Source organism: Oryzias latipes, chromosome 1, assembly GCF_053564925.1.
Source record: "Oryzias latipes strain Hd-rR chromosome 1, Olatipes_Hd-rR_3.1".
NCBI classification, from domain to species: Eukaryota; Metazoa; Chordata; class Actinopteri; order Beloniformes; family Adrianichthyidae; genus Oryzias; species Oryzias latipes.
In genome coordinates, this window is record NC_136237.1 from 41,829,692 (window position 1) to 41,848,531 (window position 18,840).

An 18,840-nucleotide genomic window follows, 5' to 3' on the forward strand; every position below is an offset into this window, starting at 1 on the left:
ACATTGTTCCTCTTAAAGTTTTCCATGAAGACAAAGCTGCTGAAAAGCAGGAAAGAACTGCTGGATGTTTGTTTGCAGCAGATGTGGAGATGATGAGAAACACTGGAGATACATGCAGTCATCTGCTGCTCTCCATCCTTTCTCAGCTTTAAAATCTCCTCTGAAGCTGCTCTGTGGTTAATGGACATTAGCTCAGTGTCTGCCCTGAATCTGGAAGGTTGTGAGTTCAAATCCCTGGCAGAGAGATACTAAAGATTCTAAAAATAGGACCTAGTCCCTCCCTGCTCGACACTCAGCATTAAGGGGTTTGATTGGGGGGGTCTAACCCTAGTGGATCTGCAGCTCACTGCTCCTGGGGGGTCAGAATCTGAGGAACAGATTTCACCCCTAGGTCTGTGACGGCCAATGGGACTTCAACTGTAACCTGATGTTCCATCAACAGTCTGCTTCCTCTCTGTTCATTGGTTCCCACAGACACACCTGTCACTCACAGCCTCTCAGGTATGTGACGTGCTGCATCTCTCAACACACGACTGCATTCTATGCATTTAAACACAGAAACAGGACTTCAACCACAAACTCATCCATGTTTGAGTCTCAGAGGCCAAACTGAAGTCCAGATGCTGCGTCTGTTCAGCTCTCATTACAAAAACGCTGTGAAGCTGCCTGTCGTTCTTTGGTTTCTCCAGTTGTGTTAATCATTAGAAATCATTTAGGTGTGTGAGGGTGTCACCTTATGTTACACACTCCCTTCACCCATGAGCAAACCGACACACAGAAGGTGTCATCAGCCAAACCACCAAAGATTATGGACTTATTTCATGAACGTCTTTCTTTATTACAAATAGTCTTAAGTTTCCAACCTTCAGTTCCTGCTTTTTAAGGAAGGAAATGAGGTCAGCGGTCTGTCCCCAATGTGTTCCTTTAAAAGCGGCAGACCAAACGTACCTCCATCTTAACAGTTTACCACATTCTTTAGTTTAGGCTAACTTTTTTTAATGACTATAAGTCGTTTCTTTAATTCATAAATATTTTTCCTGTAGCATCCCTTCCTTCTGTTGTTCTCCTATTGACATATCCCTTCAGGGACGCCACAGTGAATCATTACCAGTATTAGGTCATTAAAAACAGAAAAATGTGTCATTATTGTCCTGAGAATTTCTGGTTCAGCTCAGATTCAGTTTAAGTTTTTCTGAAGAGAGAAACAGAAAAACTGCGTCTGAGAAGAGAGTTTCTCATGAAGCATGCAGAGGTTTTCTCTCTCAGAGGTGAGACTCCACAGCAGCCCATCCCAGCTGCTGATGATGATCACACTTTCTGCTTCCAGATTACATTTACATCTTTGATCTCCTCCTTAAGTCATGAATGGAAGCGGTCCACAATGTAGACATGCAGATGTACAGCTTCATTTAAAGTGACCTGACAGAGAAACAGACCAGCTGACTGGTAAGCTTCCTCACTCAGAGCATTCAAATGCAAAATCCAGAACACTGATCACACATGAACAAAATGCAACATAGAAATTTAGAAATGCTGCAAACTCCTGCTTTACTCTGAAAATACTTGTTTAAAAAAACTTGTATTAACCTGAAGGTCTATTTTTTCATGTTTTCTTTATAATTATATACAGAATATGTGGTTTACTGAATAACTTTCAGAATGACAGATGCAGTTCCTGTTTTACAGAAGTGACTTCATCCACATATAGCTGAAGCTGAACATAAATAATGTTTCTGTCTTATGAGGAACTAAATGTCTTCTTTGAGTCCATTAAAATCAACCAAAGATCAAGTTAGAAATCTTGGAGTCATAATTGACTGAGATGTGAGCTTTAGCTCTCACCTCAAAGCCAGAACTTTACCTTCATGTCAGGCTGGACTACTGTGAGTCTGTTCACCTCAGACTTCAGTGACGTCAGAACCTGAGCGGCACACGACGCTACACTTTACAGCAGACGGTCATTGCCACAGAGCAGCTCAGGGCCCCTCTAGGCTGTTAGACCACAGAGAGGGACCCCAGGCAGCCTAATGCAACAGCACCCCCTGCAGGCGGAGCTGGTAGTGCCCCAGAACGATGGATCCAAGAGGAAACACTGGAGAAACAACATCAGAATATGAATAATAATAATGGATTAGATTTTTTTTAATAATGGATTAGATTTATCTGTGCTTTTCCAGACGCTCAAAGCGCTTACAGTGTGTCCATTATTCATTCACTCCTCATTCATGCTTGGTGACGGTGAGCTACGTTTGTAGCCACAGCTGCCCTGGGGCAGACTGACTGAGGCGTGGCTGCCAGTTCGCGCCTACGGCCCCTCTGACCATCACCGGGACATTCATACGCATTCACACACCAATGGAGCCACACTGGAGGCAAGGAGGGTGAAGTGTCTTGCCCAAGGACACCACGTCAGTTGGCTGGGGGGAGCGGGGATCGAACCGCCGACCGTTCGATCATTGGACAACCCGCGCAACCGCCTGAGCCACTGCCGCCCTCAAATAAAATAAAAGAAAATAATAGGATAACAATACTGATAATAAAATAAAATAAGATATAACAATAAAATAAATGAAATGATTAAAACATAACTTTAAATATCATGAATATAGTAACAATAAAAAGGGTATTATATTAAAACATAAGTAATAGAAATATTTAGTCCGGAAATTAGATGAATTGATCAATAAATAATGAGTTAAAGAATTAAACAATCACAAAAGTCATGTTAAAGCCAGATTAAATTGAGCAGTTACATTTGTTAAAATATTCGTAAAGCAAAGTAAATAAAGTTTATAATAATTTAACATTTTATGGTGCAGAAAACTTTCATTACTTTTTGAAGTTTGTATTGTAATTCTTTTTATTTTGTTTTTATTTTGCTGACAGTCTCATATATCTGTACGTCACACATTAATTGTGAGTTGTCAGTTTCAAATATTTCCCAGAATGCATCACTGTCTTGTTCTCAAATGTTATGCTTGGGTGTTTACTGTTTTCTGCAGTAAATGAAGATTCTCTTCAGATCATTCTGACTCCTCTTCCTCTGCAGAGTTGATGAATAAAAGGAAATTCTGTGCAAACTTGATCTTTAGTCTAAAATGAGTTTCAACATCCAACAGTCTGTTGGTTCCTTTTTCTTCTTAAGAGAATTCAAGATCATTTTGTTCTTTCACCTCGTTTTCTTTATTTACACCTCTGTTTCCGTTCATGCTAATGGTGGAAAGAGGAAGAGTAACTTCTGCAAACTCCTCCTCTCCATTTACAGGATGGAAAGCAGCACTCTTTCTCTGAAACTCTTTCTGCAGCTCATGAACTCTGTGAAGAAAGGAACCCAGAGAGAGGAGACGCCATGAGTCTGACTGCAGCACTGAGAGGATTTGTTGTTGTTCTTTGCTGGTTTGCAGGTAAAAATCTAACAACCTTAATGCTGCTGAGACCTAAAGAAACCTGGAAGCAGATATGGATGGATGGATGGATGGATGGATGGATGGATGGATGGATGGATGGATGGATGGACGGATGGATGGATGGAGGGATGGATGGATGGATGGAGGGAGGGAGGGATGGATGGATGGATGGATGGATGGATGATGGATGGATGGATGGATGATGGATGGATGGATGGATGGGTGCTGCAGGTTTGGGTGTTTTTCTCTACACTGTCATCTTCTATTTTCTCACTACACTCACTAAATGCTTCATTTTAATCTGTTACTTAAGGATTTTACCAAAATACACTTTGTATTATGTTGGAATAATTGGATTGTTAAAACTGTAACTGTCTTTTGTGTACAACCTTGAGTCAAATGTGGTTGTGAGCTGAAGCTTTATGCAGAAACTGAACCGATTTAGAATTCATTTAAAGTTGAACAGAAAATACAAAACTATCAATTCTTTCCATTATAACCAAATGTTCATTCATCCTAAAGTTGGTGATTTTCTCCTCAGAACTCACATTCTGACTCTGAGTGATGAGCTTGAGACTAAAATGCTTCAATAAACAGTTTTCATAAGCAGAGAAGAAACCAGATCAACAATTCCGTCTAAAACCAGTCAGACATTTACGTTCAGAAACTGGACTTCTTCCACAGACAGGATCTCTTGTACTCTGAGATATTATGGGATGCACCGTAGTCCTGAAGTTTGTGAGTTCACTCTGCAAAACAAAAATCTGCAACAATCTACAGAAACAGAAGGATCTTTATTTCTGTCTATTAGTGAAAGATTTCAGTAACTTCTGAATAAAATAAATTAAAAAGTTGATTTTTAAAAAAAAAAAAAGTGATTTTGTAAGCAAATAAATTGAGAGTTGATTAAAATTAGATGGAAGAAAAAAATACTTGTTTCGTTTCATTCTGTTATTACAGTAAGCTGAAATAAACAATTATATGTAGTATATTATATGTAAAAGACTCAAAGTTAATAAATGTATTAAGGAAACATAAAAACCTTTAAAGTCAGAGAGAAAAGAGGAGTTTTTCAGAGCAGAAGTGTTTCTCTAAAAGCTCTGATCAGACTGGGATCTTGTTGGTCTTCAGCAGTTCATCACATTAGTTTGTAGTTTTCTGTCTGGATTCTCTGTAACAAACTGATGATGAACAACTGAATAACTGCAGTTACTTCACTTTTTCTGACCCACAGTTGTTCCATTTTTACCATCTCTCCCCTCTCTCTTTATTCATCTCAAAGCGTGACAGAAGGTCAGAGCTGTAACCATGACAACGCTCAACGCTGTAGCATTTCTGGAAACTTCTGCTAAGATTTTGGTGTTTGTTTTACAAGTTTTGGTGTATTGAAAAAATAATACTTTATACTTAAACACTAAAAGAATAACAGATGACAATGATTCTGTTGGTTTAGATATTCTTTTTTTATTTTTATCTTCTAATCCGTTTTGTCCCTTTCGGGGTCACGAGGCTGCTGGAGCCTATCTCTGCCACTTGTGGGTGAAGGCAGGGCCACCCTGGACAGGTCTCCAGTCTGTTGCAGGACCACAATCACACACCCATGCACACTCACAGTCACACCTACAGATAACTTAGAGTAGGTTTAGGTTGGCCAGTCCTGCTTCAGAATAACCAATTAACCTACAAAGCATGTTTTTGGACGGTGGGAGGAAGCTGAGGTACCTGGAGAAAACCCACGCATGCACGGGGAGAACATGCAAACTCCACACAGAAAGGTCCCCCATGGGTGTTCTGAACTAGGGGCCTTCTTACTGTGACCCCCCCCCCAGATTGCTCAGTGCTCATTGCTCGCTATAATTTATTTCATGATCATAGTCCCATAAATAATAAAGGAAAACACAGAATACAGACGTTAAGAAGCAGTATACGAAAAATTAACAATGGTTAATAAAAATTAATTAAATTAATTATAATAATAATAAAAAAACAAGATAAAAACATTACTGATACATATCACACCATTAAACATTAATTACAAGGACAAATAAAAAGACAGTCCCTGCAGTGTTTCCATACATTTGACTGGAATGTATATCAGCAATAAATCAGTCAGAACATTTGCTGCATCCACTGCAGTTAAATTAAAATGTTTTAAATGTTTTTTCTGCTTCAAAGTGATTCTGGTTTCTAATGTTTTTCAGGGATTCACAGTCAAACATGGGGAGTGGAATACGCCTCCAAACACATCTGTGCCTTTGAAGGATCCACAGTGGAAATATCCTGCACCTACACATACCCACCCTGGATAAGTTACAAGAAAACTGTTGTTCAGAGAGAATTCTGGTATGCTAAACTGAAGGACAAAAACCCACTGGACCTGAGAGAAGATCCTGACTATGCAGGCAGAGTCACATATCGCTGTTCTGAACAGAGCTGCTCACTGAGGATCAGTGGTCTGAGACTGAATGACTTTGCTGAGTACAAGTTCAGGTTTGAGACAAACCAACCTGATGGGAGTTTCACCGGTAAACCAGGAGTCTCTCTGACTGTAACAGGTAAACAGTTTTTTCAGTCTCCATGAAAAGTTTGCCATAAACATTATTTTTACTTTTTTCTTTAGATATAATTTCTTGTTTCTACAAATGGACTTGCAGACAGATTGATTTCATGCAGCCTCCTGCTGCAGCAGATTTTTGTTACCTGTCTTTCATGGCTTAACTTTGAAAAAAAAAGATTATGTTGAGGTTTGTCCACGACTATTGCAGGTACACTCATGGCTCACAAGACCAGGAATGTCCACAAGATTTCAGAGGGGGGGGCTCAAAGTTGGGAAAGTGCAGCAAACACACTTTTTTTGTCCTATAAATAATACGGAAATTAAGGAAACAACTAAAAGATAACTACTCCGTTATGATACATGTGTAGGCTAAAGTGATGCAATTGTCATTTATTTTATGTAAACTAATTATTGTCAACATGAGTTTGTTCACTTTATCACAGACTTGGAAGACATTGAAGCATTAAAACACTGAAGGTTATTTATTTTGGCTAAATGTGCTGCAGACATAATCAACATAAATCAAGTTGAATCCAGATGATAATATTTTAAACACACATTTCCAACAACTTTCATCCTCAGAATGCTGAAATTATTTATAATATTTAATGTTATCTGTTGCTGGGAGGATTCTGCAGTTTAGTTCAGTTTTTCAGTTGTGTTTTTGATCATATTCTGTCCTCTATCAGTCACTCCAGGTTCATGTTAATCATCCACAGCTGTCTTTAAATTCTCTGCAGTGAGTAGAAGTGTCTGGTTTTGGTTCTACATTGTCAGGTCATCTGCTTTTTGTTTCTCCACAGATTTTGTCCTGTCTAGGTTTATTTATTAAATGCATAATTTTCTGCCACCAAACCCAGTTTCCTGCATGGACAGTCTTGCCTACGATTCACTGATCAATGTAAACATTTATTTTTTTCTGTGTCAGCGCCTCCAAACAACTTCTGGTTGTATTCATCCAGAAATGCACCACAGAACATGAGAAATGTAATTATATGTGATCTCATAACTTTAAGGTGACTTTCTCTAATAAGTTTTTCTGATTAGTTTAAAAGTTTGTAATAAAAAAAATGACATAGATCCTTCAGTTTCAAAAATGTAATTGTATTCTAAATACATTTTATTTTCTTTGGGCCATTTTTTTTACTCACTGACAAACTAATCATAATTAGACATTTATTCTTCATTTATTCTAACTACAAGGTGGATTTGGAAATGATCATCATCCTCATCAAATCCTTCATTAAATATTCAGAAAGAGTTGAGAAATCTTGGTCAGACACAGCAGGATCTACCCTTCTCCATTTAACCCTAAGAAAACTGTTCCAAGAAAACTTCCAGAAACTTCTGTGGTTAAACAATCTTCCTGGTCTTTGGATGAAAACTAAAGTTCTTTCATGGAGAAAGGAAGCTTTGCTTGAACTTGGTCCAGAAGAACCTGGTGATGACCCAGATTCATGGTGTTATGAAGTTTTTGAAGACATAACCTTCAGTCCAACAATATTACAGAGAGAACAGTCCAAACCAAATTCTGAATCAGCCTGACCCATCTTTAGATCTGAAGAGACGCCATACCAATAACAGCCACTAGGGGCAGTCCAGCTCAGTCAATGCTGGAACAGCAGGTTGGAACAGTTTCCATGGTGATTGGTGAAACCTGTCAGACATGACCTCGTTCAGCTGAACTAATGCTTGAACTCACCTCTCCCGCTTCTACCTGGAGAGGTGGTCAAAGTGAAGCTGGATGAAGCTGGAGTTCATGATGATGAAGAAACGTTAACAGGAGTCAGAGAACAGAGTTAAATGTGGAATCTGGGTTCTACTCATGTGTTATCCATTTAGTCTAAGATCTTTTATTTTAATTTTTTTCATGTCTTAATTCTGTTTGGAACAGAGTTTTGGTTTGTGTGTCATGTTGTCCAGAATTTAGGGTTTAATATTAACTGTTTCTGATTTTCTGTATTTTTCCAGATCTCCAAGTGCTGAGTCAAAGAAAGAGGGACTGCCTTAGTGATCCATGTGCATTGTTTGAGCTTACGTGTCACAGCAGATGTGTTCCTCCCCGTTTTTCCTATGTGTGGTACAAAAATGGTGAAATAATAACGGCTGGATCACAACAAAAGTACTCAGCTTGGTTTTTCACTGCAGACAGTGACACTCTTAAAAAAGAATCTTTCCCTTCCAATTTGTCTATTTTTAGTAAATAATGATAAAAGATTTAGAAACCAGATAAAACATTGATATAATTTAGACTTTTTAACATGATAATAATTAGAGGTTTGTTCCTTTGGGCAACAATGTTACATTTCCTAAGAGGAGCTGCAACATTTGGTACTTCCTGATTTATATGATCTATGATATTAGGTATTTTATATTGATTTAAATTCTTTACTGTGTATTTTTTATCGATCAGTATTTTAATTGATTGCCTCTCATTTAATTTTTATTGTATATTTTTAGCTTTGGAGGGAGATTATTTTGACATCTGTCCGAGGACAGCAGATGAAAAATAGCCGCTGGGCTCATTTAATGTGCTCTGTCCCATAGAAATAATTAAAATTAAAAATAACTTTACTTTTAAAGGCAATAATAAAACACATGACCACATATGATTTCTTCTGCCTGTACTTATCAGTTCCTTTTGTTGTATAAATCTGTCTGTCTGATATTTAGCATTTAAACCAAAATGATTATCAATAAAACATAGAAATATTTCAAGTAAAATAATTTTTAATGGTAGTTATCTGGGTGGTGTTACTACGACCATTTGTATAAATATAAATCCTGTTTATCTTTAATAAGCGATTCACTATTTAAAGAAAGAGTTGTAAAATACACAGAGTTCCTTCATTGAGCGCCAGTCATTTCTGATCAGCATCATTTGAACAAATAGAAATGTCAGGAAACTCTTTCCCAAAATGTAGTTTTTTTACTTTTTTCTTTTGCAGTGGTGATTTTTGTTACGTGCAATCGTCCAGAGCAGCATTTTTCAGAGGGCGACAGCATGCCGATAGTTTGCTTAAGAAGAAGCAATAGAAGAGTCTGACTAGGCTTCAAACTCTTCAACACAACAGGATGAAGTAACTAAGAGTGAAATAACATAAAACAGCCACATGAAAAGACACTAAGGCAATAAAATAGCCTGTGATGAAGCCAATTTTGAGCAGACCAGGCAAAGGGAATTATTTCCCACAATTCCCTGCTCTGCCAGCTCGACACAGCAGACCCAACGTTCACGTGACCACCACTACATCTGAAGGTTTCATTTTGAATGTTACAAAGCTCCCTCTGCTGCACAACACTTGCCCCCCGCCCCTCTTTACGGTAGTCTTTGGAACATAAGTCAAAAGATTCAAAAGGGGGGGGCGCTCACCTATGCCTGGGTGGATCACACTAACAGGTAATTGGGAGTCTTTTCAGTCTAACAATCAACTCTAGACCGCCGCTGTGCCTCCTGTCTTTTAGAAGGAGCGCCACCGTGTCTGAAGGAAAAGGGGGGGGGGGCAGTTAGTGAGGAGAGTGACCTCGATTACGCAATACCTGGATCATCAGGTGCTGTTGGATCACTCAGCAGCTCATGTTAATAATGTCATTATTTACTAACTATTATAGATATTTTATTATGTGTCTTTTCTGTCGTTTAGTTGAGGTCAGTATTTGACATACAGCAGATAATTCACTAAAACAGCTGCACTTTATGAGATCATAAATAAACAATAAATCATTTGTTTATGAATGGATTGAGATTTTTTGGTGTAACTGTTGGTGTTGCACAATATTAGAAAAATGCCAAATATTTTTGAAGTAATCCCACTGATGAGTTCTATGATTTAGTTTTTTAATGTTTTATTAGACCTAAAAATGATATTCACAATAACAATTCACATATTTTTAAATCAAATTCCTGATAAGTTTCACAAAGACACACACAGGACGTCACAGACCAAGAAATGAACTGATTGCTAAAAATGATGCCAGGAGTCCAGCGCTAAAAGAGCAAAGTGTTATTTCTAATTATGAATATTTCCAGGCTTTGTTTGTTTTGTTCTGCAGTATCTTCATATTTGTATAATTTTGACAGAATGTATTTTTATGGAGAAAAAAAATATTATTTGTTATTTAAGGTTTAACTTGAGTTATTCTGGGTTCATATTACTGTCTGTCTTTATTCAAATGTAAGTTAAAAATGTTCAGTTTTAAAGGTTCAAAAGTTAGCTATAGTGTGTTCAGTAATTTCTTTTCTTGTATGTGTGTGTGTGTGTGGGGGGGGGGGGTGCTGATGCTGGTGCTGGTGGGGTTACTTGCCCAGGGGGTAAGTTAGTGTAAAACCGCCACTGCAACTGGGTCGGTTGCAGGGTAGTTGAAATTTCCAGCTGCGCTTGCCTAGGTAGGCTCTTTGCTTCCTCTCTGTTACGCGATATTTGTATGATGATTGACATGTGGCTTTAAAGCAAAAGCTACCCAACATGCACTGCACACCAGGTGATCTGTGCAGTGCTCGACCACCTGGGTGATCTCATCAATTCTTTAACTACTTTTACTACTTTTACTGTTCAACCATCAGTAAAATGTCAAAAAAAGAAAAGAAAGTACACTAAACTTGTTAACTTCTTCACAGTTGTAGGAAATTATTGTAAACATGCATTTAAAGATGATAATGAGTTCTATTTATTTTAACATGCATTAGTATTTCTAAGTTCTATGTACACTATATCAGTGTTTTTCAACACAGTGCGGGGAATTCCCAATTTTATCTGATCTAAAAACATTTTCCATCTCCAGGATCTCAGCTCTGTGTTCATCCAAACAGGCCCTGATAAAACACTGAGTAGTTAGGAATATGAAAGATCATAAAATATTTGGTTTCTTTGTGTTTATTTGCTTCTATTGAAGACACTTTGATAAGAATGACGGTACCCTGATTTAGCTGCAGCTTTAGCTCCTTTTTTGGAAAAGTCCCACCCTTGCATTTTAAATTGAGAAAAGTGGTCATGACAAAAAATGTTTCTTCAGGTGGATTGTATAAGATTTTCTAAAAGAACAGTCGGATCAACTGTAAATGTATTTTTAACAAAATATTACTTTTTTTACACTGAAACAAAGGAAAATAATTTATTGTAAATATGTTTACTGATCCGACCCCTTTAGAAAAAATCAGCTAGTATTCAGCTTCTGAACCTAAATGAGTTTGACACCCCTGATTTAACTCATAAACAGTAAATTACTTCAATAAAAGGTTGTTGTATTAAATGAATGCCATTTGTTTTCCAGGTGTTTATGGGAGTTCATGCAACAAAGTGTCTTACACTGAAAGAAGCATCTGTGCCTTCAGAGGATCAACAGTGATCATTTCTTGTTCTTTCCAAATTGAAAGCTCACATTCATCAGATTACTGGTTCAGTGTTCGTGGTCAGCAGCGCTACTACCAGAACACTGGAGGACATGATTCATCTAAAAATCGGTTTCAAGTAAAAAATGATCAATATCAATCAAGTCTGACCATCAGTGACCTGACAGACAGTGATGCAGATGAGTATCGGTGTAAAACAACATGGTGGGGCAGAGATTTCCCTGGAACAACTCTCACTGTTGTTGGTACAGATGAACACAAACCTGTCATTACTCTACATTTTAGTTACAGTTGTCAAAGTATATTTTATCCATGATGTTCTTTGTGTTGTCAGATCCTGGTGTGCAGGTGATCTGGTCTGGACAGGAACTGGTTTGTCACAGCAGCTGCTTTCCTCTGCATCACCTTTCCTTCACGTGGTTCATGAATGGACAGGAAGTTCAGGGAGAAACTTCTTCTTATTACAGAAAACCTGTTTCTCCTGAAGCCTCCTACTCCTGTTCTTACCAGGGTCACCGCTCACCTGAAGTCTGTAAGTCAATGTCAACAGTGTCTTCTGTCATCGCCTCTGTCAAAAGCAGTTTGTTTATGAAACAAACGTATTGAGTGTAGACTTTATGCTTTAAAAACACAGAAACAAATCATGATTCACAGTTACTTTAAAGTTTTTAAATTAAATTAATATTATTGGACTGAAAGAATTCTGCAAAAATGATGACAGTTATCTGAAACCTTTCTTAGCTTTTTCTCTGACAAAAATATATTTTATTTTTGGATAATAAGTTGCTCTGGAGTTTTAGTTGCAGCAGCAAAAAGATGCATAATAGAGAAAAAAAAAATATAAGTTACACTTTTGGGAGAAAATTACGACCAAACAAACAACAAATATATCAGCCTATTTTTGCTTTAAACAAAAATCAAATAAACTATAAGTCGCACCTGAGTATAAGTCGCACCCTGCACACTTTTCTAAGGACAGTGATTGAAAATACCATCTGACATTAAACCGGTCTGTGGCCCAGAAAAGGTTGTGAGCTACTCCGGTCATAGAAAAAAAGTGAAGTGAGCTCAAGTCTGTGGTTTGTTTTCTGTGATCATGGAGAGAAAACCTGAGAATTTCAACCTGAGACTTAGACTTGAATCACGTTTAAGTTTCATGAATTTGAAACTTGACTCAGGATTTAACTTTAAGGATTTGAGATTCAAGACTTTGGAAAAAATGGAATTTTTCCCACTTTCTTTATCTCAAGGAGGTTGGTGTCAGATCTAAAGAAAATGATGTTTTGTGTGTTATAGTATGACGACTTGTTGTTATATAAAATGGCAAAATTACAATTCATAAAAATAATACATCATTTTTATAATTAAGTTTTAAGATTTAATTTGAAAACAGCTGAACATTCAAGTCTAGACTTTGACTTCCTTAAAAGGACCTGTGAGAATTTCTGTGACCATGTCAAACCTAGTCTACTTTATCCACGATACTTTCTCTGACGTATAGAAAAAAACTGATTAACAAGTGTACTTATGGTGGGAAATCTGTGAAGAAGTATAGCCGTGTTAACCCTTTAACATTAAATATGTTGCAGTGGACATCTTAAATAACAAACACTCTTTGACGTAACTCTAGACTGTTTACATGATCAACGTGAATCAGATTAATCTGACATGGAGAAAATTGAATTTTCAAATTGACACTATATCAATATTCGACACATTAAGTTAGTCATGTGGTGCATAGAATTGAAAAGTTCATTTTCTCTGCTTCAAAATAAACTGGAATTATGTTAATTGTGTAAATAGTTGTAGTTACAATAATTGAAATAATGTCAAACTTGAGCTAAAGCTCCAGTGTTAAATGATTAATCCTGAATTTAACTTTGATTAGTTTCATCAGAAAACTTGCAATATCTCATTAAAAATAAATTCTGATTATTATGTTTATTTTAAATAATCTAAAATCTGAAGCATTCAGGCATCAATCAGTTTTCATGTAAACCCGCTTAAAAGCAAATGGTGGTGAGTTTAAGTTGGATCAGGAGAATCCAAGTCTAGATTGAACACAAATGATAAAAGAGTTCAGTAAAATAAATAGCTGCAAGTATAGTTCCATCAACCTACTAAAACAGGAGGTTGGTGGAACTACCGGACCAGGGTTGCTCTGCTCTGGCTCAGAGGAACTGTGGAAGCAGACGGGAAGTTGATCACTCCAGAAATCAGAATCAGAATGCAGTTTTTCTTGACTGGTTCAAGTAAACCAGATGCTGCAGGAGGAGAAGGAGCCTGAAGAACTGAGGACCACCAAGCAGCAGTTAACATAGAGACAGACCCAAAGTGTTTAAAGCTGCTTGACTCTCATCTTTGAGTGACATGTTACTTTTTAGTTGTATATCTCTTTACATGCATGTGTGTTTGTACATGGATGGATAAGATATTCCTTTATTAGTCCCACAATGGGGAAATTTCCTTGTTGCAGCAGTAGTACAGGAACAGAGAGCGAAATATAAAGAAAAAAGAAAAACTATGAAGTCAATATACACATACATTTCCAAAAGAATTGCACAGGATGACCTTATGTCAGTTATTGCACAGGGTAAAAGAAATATGACAGAGCCGATGATGTTGCTTAACGTGGGTCACTGGGAGCAGCTAAGGTTGTACAGTCTAACGGCAGCAGGTAGAAACGACCTGCGGTGTCGCTCCTTCAGACACTTAGGATGTCTCAGTCTGACCCTGAAGGAGCTGCACAGTGAGGACACAGACTCATACATGGGGTGGCCGTCGTTCTCCATCATGGATGATAGCTTAGCTACCATCCTCCTCTCTCCCACCTCCTGCATTGAGTCCAAAGGCAGCCACAGAACAGAGCTGGCCTTCTTCACCAGCTTCTCCAGCTGCTTCCTGTCCGCTGCCGAGATGCCGCTGCACCAGCAGACCGCTCCATAAAAGATGGCTGATGCCACCACAGAGTCATAAAAGGTCTTTAGGAGTGATCCCTGCACTCCAAAAGACCTCAGTCTCCTCAACAGATAAAGCCTGCTCTGTCCTTTTTTGTACAGTGCTTCTGTATTGTGTGACCAGTCCAGTTTATTGTTGAGGTGAACACCCAAGTACTTGTATGAATCCACTCTCTCAATGTCCCTTCCTTGGATGTTCAGGTGCTAATATAGAGTGAGTATGCCTGTGAAAGTCTACCACCAGCTCCTTGGTTTTCCCTGCATTAATCTGGAGGTAGTTCTGCTGGCACCAGTCCACAAAGTTCTGAATCAGCTCTCTATACTCTCTGTCATCATCATCCGTGATTAGTCAACGGCAGAATCGTCCGGGAACTTCTGCAGGTGACAAGATGCTGAGCTGGACATGAAGTCTGCGGTGTAGACAGTGAACAGGAACGGAGCCAGAACTGTTCCCTGCGGTGCTCCTGTGTTACAGACGATCATGTCAGACTCACAGTGGCGAGACCTCACATACTGCCGTCGGTTTGAGAGGTAGTCCAGCATCCGTTGCAACGTTGTTCTGCTGCAGCTTCTCCTCCAACTTCCTCTTGTAGCTCATCTTTCCCTGTCTGATGTTGCGTCTCAGCTCCTTCTGTGCAGCCCTCAGCTCCTATTTGTTGCCTGATTTAAAGGCCCTCTTCTCCTCCTTCAGGAGAGCCTTTATCTCAGGAGTAATCCATGGTTTACTGTTGGAGAAGCAACATACTTTCCTGGTGGGTACGGTGTTCTCCACACAGAATTTGATATAGTCCGTTATACATTCTGTTAGACAGTCAATGTCCTCCCCATGTGGACCACACAGTTCCTCCCACACTGTAGAGCCTCCTCGGTCTCATCAGTCCATGTCCTCACTGTGCGGTAGACAGCTGGTTGCCTGCATACACAGGGTTTGTACACAGCCAGGAGATGAACCAGGCTGTGGTCAGATCTTCCTAGGGGGGGGGGGCAGTGCAATTGAAGTGTATGCCTCCTTGGAGTTGGCATACAGTAAGTCCAATGTTCTGTTGTCTCTGGTGGGACATGAGACGTATTGGGAGAGTGTTGGTAGTGTGGATGATGGAGGGGCATGGTTGAAGTCTCCAGAGATCAGAAGAAGGGCAGTAGGACTCTGGGTTAGAAGTCTATTCACCACAGAGTGCAGGACATCACATGCATCATCACTATTAGCAGAGGGGGGGATGTACGTAGCAATCACGATGAAATGCAAGAACTCCCTCGGCAGGTAGAATAGCCTCATGCTAACGGCTAGCAGTTCATGTTCTCAGATTCTCCAAAAGCTCCACCAGTACAGATGTTTCCCTCTGGTTTATTGTCTGTGAACCTTCATGAGCTTCATTTTTTGTCTTCCAGATGCTCCAAAGTCCGTTTCTGTATCCATGAGTCTGACTGAGATTATGGAGGGCAGTTCAGTGACTCTGACCTGCAGCTGTGATGCTAACCCAGCAGCTAACTTCTCCTGGTACAAGAAGGATGAAAACTCACCAAAAGCATCTGGACCAATCTGGACCATCAGTGATTTCAGAGCTGAACACAGCGGCTTAAATTACTGTGAAGCAGAGAACAGAAGAGGACGTCTGAACTCCAGTTTATATCTGATTGAAGCAGAAACAGGTTGGTTCATTCTTCTGGACAAACTGATGGTTCTTTTCAAAAATGTGTCTCTTCTGACATAATCTCTGCAAATGACAACGTCCTTAATCCATCTAAGGCCTTAGTTCCAAGTGTCCTTACAGGTGAATACAGGCTGTCTGTGGAAGAACGTTCAGACCTGTACAGAGCACACAGGTGGCCCAAATATATCAAGGTCATAGACCGCTTGGTCAACCCATAGAGAAAATGTTAATGCAGATTTTTACTACAGACATGCTGCAGGCAACAGGTCATAGTGAGCACTTATACACCCTGTGGGGGTAAGTAAGGGTCTGGTAGGCGAGATTCAGGTGTGTCACAGATTTCTCATTTTTTAACCCCCAAATCCTGCACCTGTATGGGGTCAACAACCCCGTTCATGTGACTTCAGGTTTTCAGAGTTTTCATTTGTCTTTCCAGGTTCATGGAAATCAGCAGCAACTGCAAAGACCACATTTGCTGTTTTGTTGTTTGTCTTTATCCCTGCCTTTCTTTGGATCAGGTAAAGAACTATTTAGTAAATGTTTGGACTGAAGTTTACATTCATGCGTCTTTTAATGACTTTGTCCTTTTTTGACTGTCCAAACCAGAAAAAACAGGCGTGTCACAGAGCAGCAGGAGAAAAGAGCTGCCAACAGAAGTCAGGTAAGGAAGGTTAGCTTTGTCTTTGTGAGGCGTCCTTCAGTCAGACAGCATCCACCAGAGAGCCCACAAATACAGATGTGCAACTCATCTCTATTTGTCTGCATGCAGCAGAAGCTAGAGATGAACAAACATTAACATCATATGAAGTAGCAAGTCCTTCAGGAAATATCTAAAATAACGTATCCTTTAAAAAAAGGGTAATTGAACCATGTTTATTTCCCAGTCAAGAGGTTTGAAGAGATTCTGATGTAAAAGAGATGATTTCACAGCAAACAGCCTCATGAAGATGAGAGTTGAAGTCCAGGTGGGGAAGGTGTGAGTTTGTGGATCTTCTCGTCCTGCAGCTCAACACGAGTCCAGACATCAACAGTCCATCTGCAGAAACAGAAGCAGCAGAAGAGCAGCTTGAGCTTCATTACAGCAGCATCCATTTCTCTAAGAACCAGGAGGAATGTCTGTACTCCAACATCAGGAGAAATCCCAAACCCAGACAGAGACCAGAGGACAACTCTGTTGAATAATCAGCAAGAAATCTGCTGAAGCTAAAAAGTGAGCAACTTTCATGACAACCAGGTTTATTTTCTTTAGAAACTGGCAAATTAATTAAACTTTATCTACTTTTTCTTACAGAACAACAGAAGCTGAACATTCAGAGGATTTTGCTTTTTACAGCACCGTCAACAAAGTCTCATCCTGATGCAGGAAATTCAGATTTACCTTCACCTTCTACTGTTATTGACGTGTTTGATTTAAGAAGATTCTCAGCTTGGTCACTTTTTCTCTTAAATGATTCATGAAAAACACAACAATCCAATATAATCAGGAGAACCGACTGTTTTTTTTATAAAATTACTTTCACTTAAACATGTTTTTTAGGATGATTTTTTTATGTGAGGTTATTACAAACAGAAACATCTGCATTATTGTTGTGCCGGCTTGGTCATTATTCCACACAGACGAGAGGCACTAGAGTTCCTGCACTGCTGTTAATGTGGTTTTCTTTTCTTCAGACTTTATTCTGCATCAACATCGTAGAACTAGCAAACATAAGTAATGAATAACTATAGCACGTACCTTCACACAAATAATGCACAAAAGAATACAAATACATACAACTTTGGCCTGCTAATGAGCCAACCGGAGAACTAAACACAATCAATCTTCTTAATTGCTCTCATAAGGTTGTCTGTCTGTCGTGCTGACTTCGCATCTGCTGTTTAGTTGAAAACACAAAGTGCTTCCTAAACCTTCCAACTACCCCTGGCTGCAGCCTGCAGAATTGCTTAACATAGTGGAATGCTGAAACGCTGTGGAATGTTACCCCCGCCCACGTTGAGCCCGTTAACCCCGCCAACGTTGAGCCACTCTGCTCCAACCTTTTGCTGAACTCAGGTAATCTAAACAGATAAATACTCTTCAAAATGAAATATTACTGCTCCTACAGCTCCATTAATATGATAGAAAGTGCAGAAAATACAAATATTTAAATCTACAAATTAAAGTAGAAATAATTTACGTTTTCAGTGTCACTGTGGCAGAGCGCCCTCTGCTGGCTAAATAAAGAACTACTCACACATCAACTGCTGCAATTGTCCTGAGAATTTCTGTTTCAGTTCAGATTTAATTCAAGTTTGCAGAGGTCTTCACGGCGCTCTCACTTCATCGTAGACCTCATGCATCAGCCAGGACGCCTGCTGGACGTCAACACGCCGGCTGCCCAGCAATATCAGACCATTTAGAAGCAGAGGGTCAGTGATGACATTCTGCTGCTGTTTGGAGCAAATAATAAAAGTCAAAACCAGAAATGTTTTTTTCATTTTCAAAATGAGGTTGCATTTTTGGACCCATATTAAAATTAAAAATCAATCCACCAAAATGCTTTTTCATTTTCTTTTTCAACATCTCTTATTCTGTCACTTAATTAAAATGATAATGAAAATGTTATTTGACATTTCATTTTCAAAAAGTTCTCTGGTAAATGTGTAGGAAAATTCATTTAGAAATGTCTAATTTGACAATTAAAATTGATTAACAGAAATGATTTTTAATTTTCAAAATGTAGCTGCATCAAATGACTCAAAATGAAAAATCAATATTTCAAAATGCTTTTTCATTTCCTACTTAAAAAACTCTTATTCTGTGTCATAATTAAAACGAAAATGCAGAGAGGGGATTGCATTTTCATCTTAACATCCACCCTGCGAACATTGTAGCAATATTCAATTTGAAAAAGCATTTCCAGAGGGGAGGCGGGGC

General features: G+C 38.8%; 1 protein-coding gene across 1 annotated transcript; it reads left to right on the plus strand.

Moving 5' to 3' along the window:
* The first annotated feature begins 3,009 nt into the window (after positions 1 to 3,009).
* Positions 3,010 to 17,752, plus strand: LOC144995068 (uncharacterized). The gene is made up of 9 exons (XM_078954491.1): positions 3,010 to 3,404; positions 5,609 to 5,962; positions 11,236 to 11,559; positions 11,649 to 11,846; positions 15,661 to 15,921; positions 16,360 to 16,441; positions 16,530 to 16,584; positions 16,929 to 17,133; positions 17,215 to 17,752. Exons 1-8 carry the CDS (start codon positions 3,350 to 3,352, stop codon positions 17,103 to 17,105), a joined length of 1,506 nt encoding a protein of 501 aa, XP_078810617.1. The 5' UTR covers positions 3,010 to 3,349; the 3' UTR covers positions 17,106 to 17,133; positions 17,215 to 17,752.
* Positions 17,753 to 18,840: the final 1,088 nt, after the last annotated feature.

What these genes read in the sequence shown, in the direction of transcription:
- LOC144995068 (XM_078954491.1), top strand. Translation starts at nt 3,350, where the DNA reads ATGAGTCTGACTGCAGCACTGAGAGGATTTGTTGTTGTTCTTTGCTGG. An exon ending in TCTGATTGAAGCAGAAACAG is followed by an intron (nt 15,922 to 16,359) that starts GTTGGTTCATTC and finishes TTGTCTTTCCAG; the next exon opens with GTTCATGGAAATCAGCAGCA. An exon ending in CCTGCCTTTCTTTGGATCAG is followed by an intron (nt 16,442 to 16,529) that starts GTAAAGAACTAT and finishes TGTCCAAACCAG; the next exon opens with AAAAAACAGGCGTGTCACAG.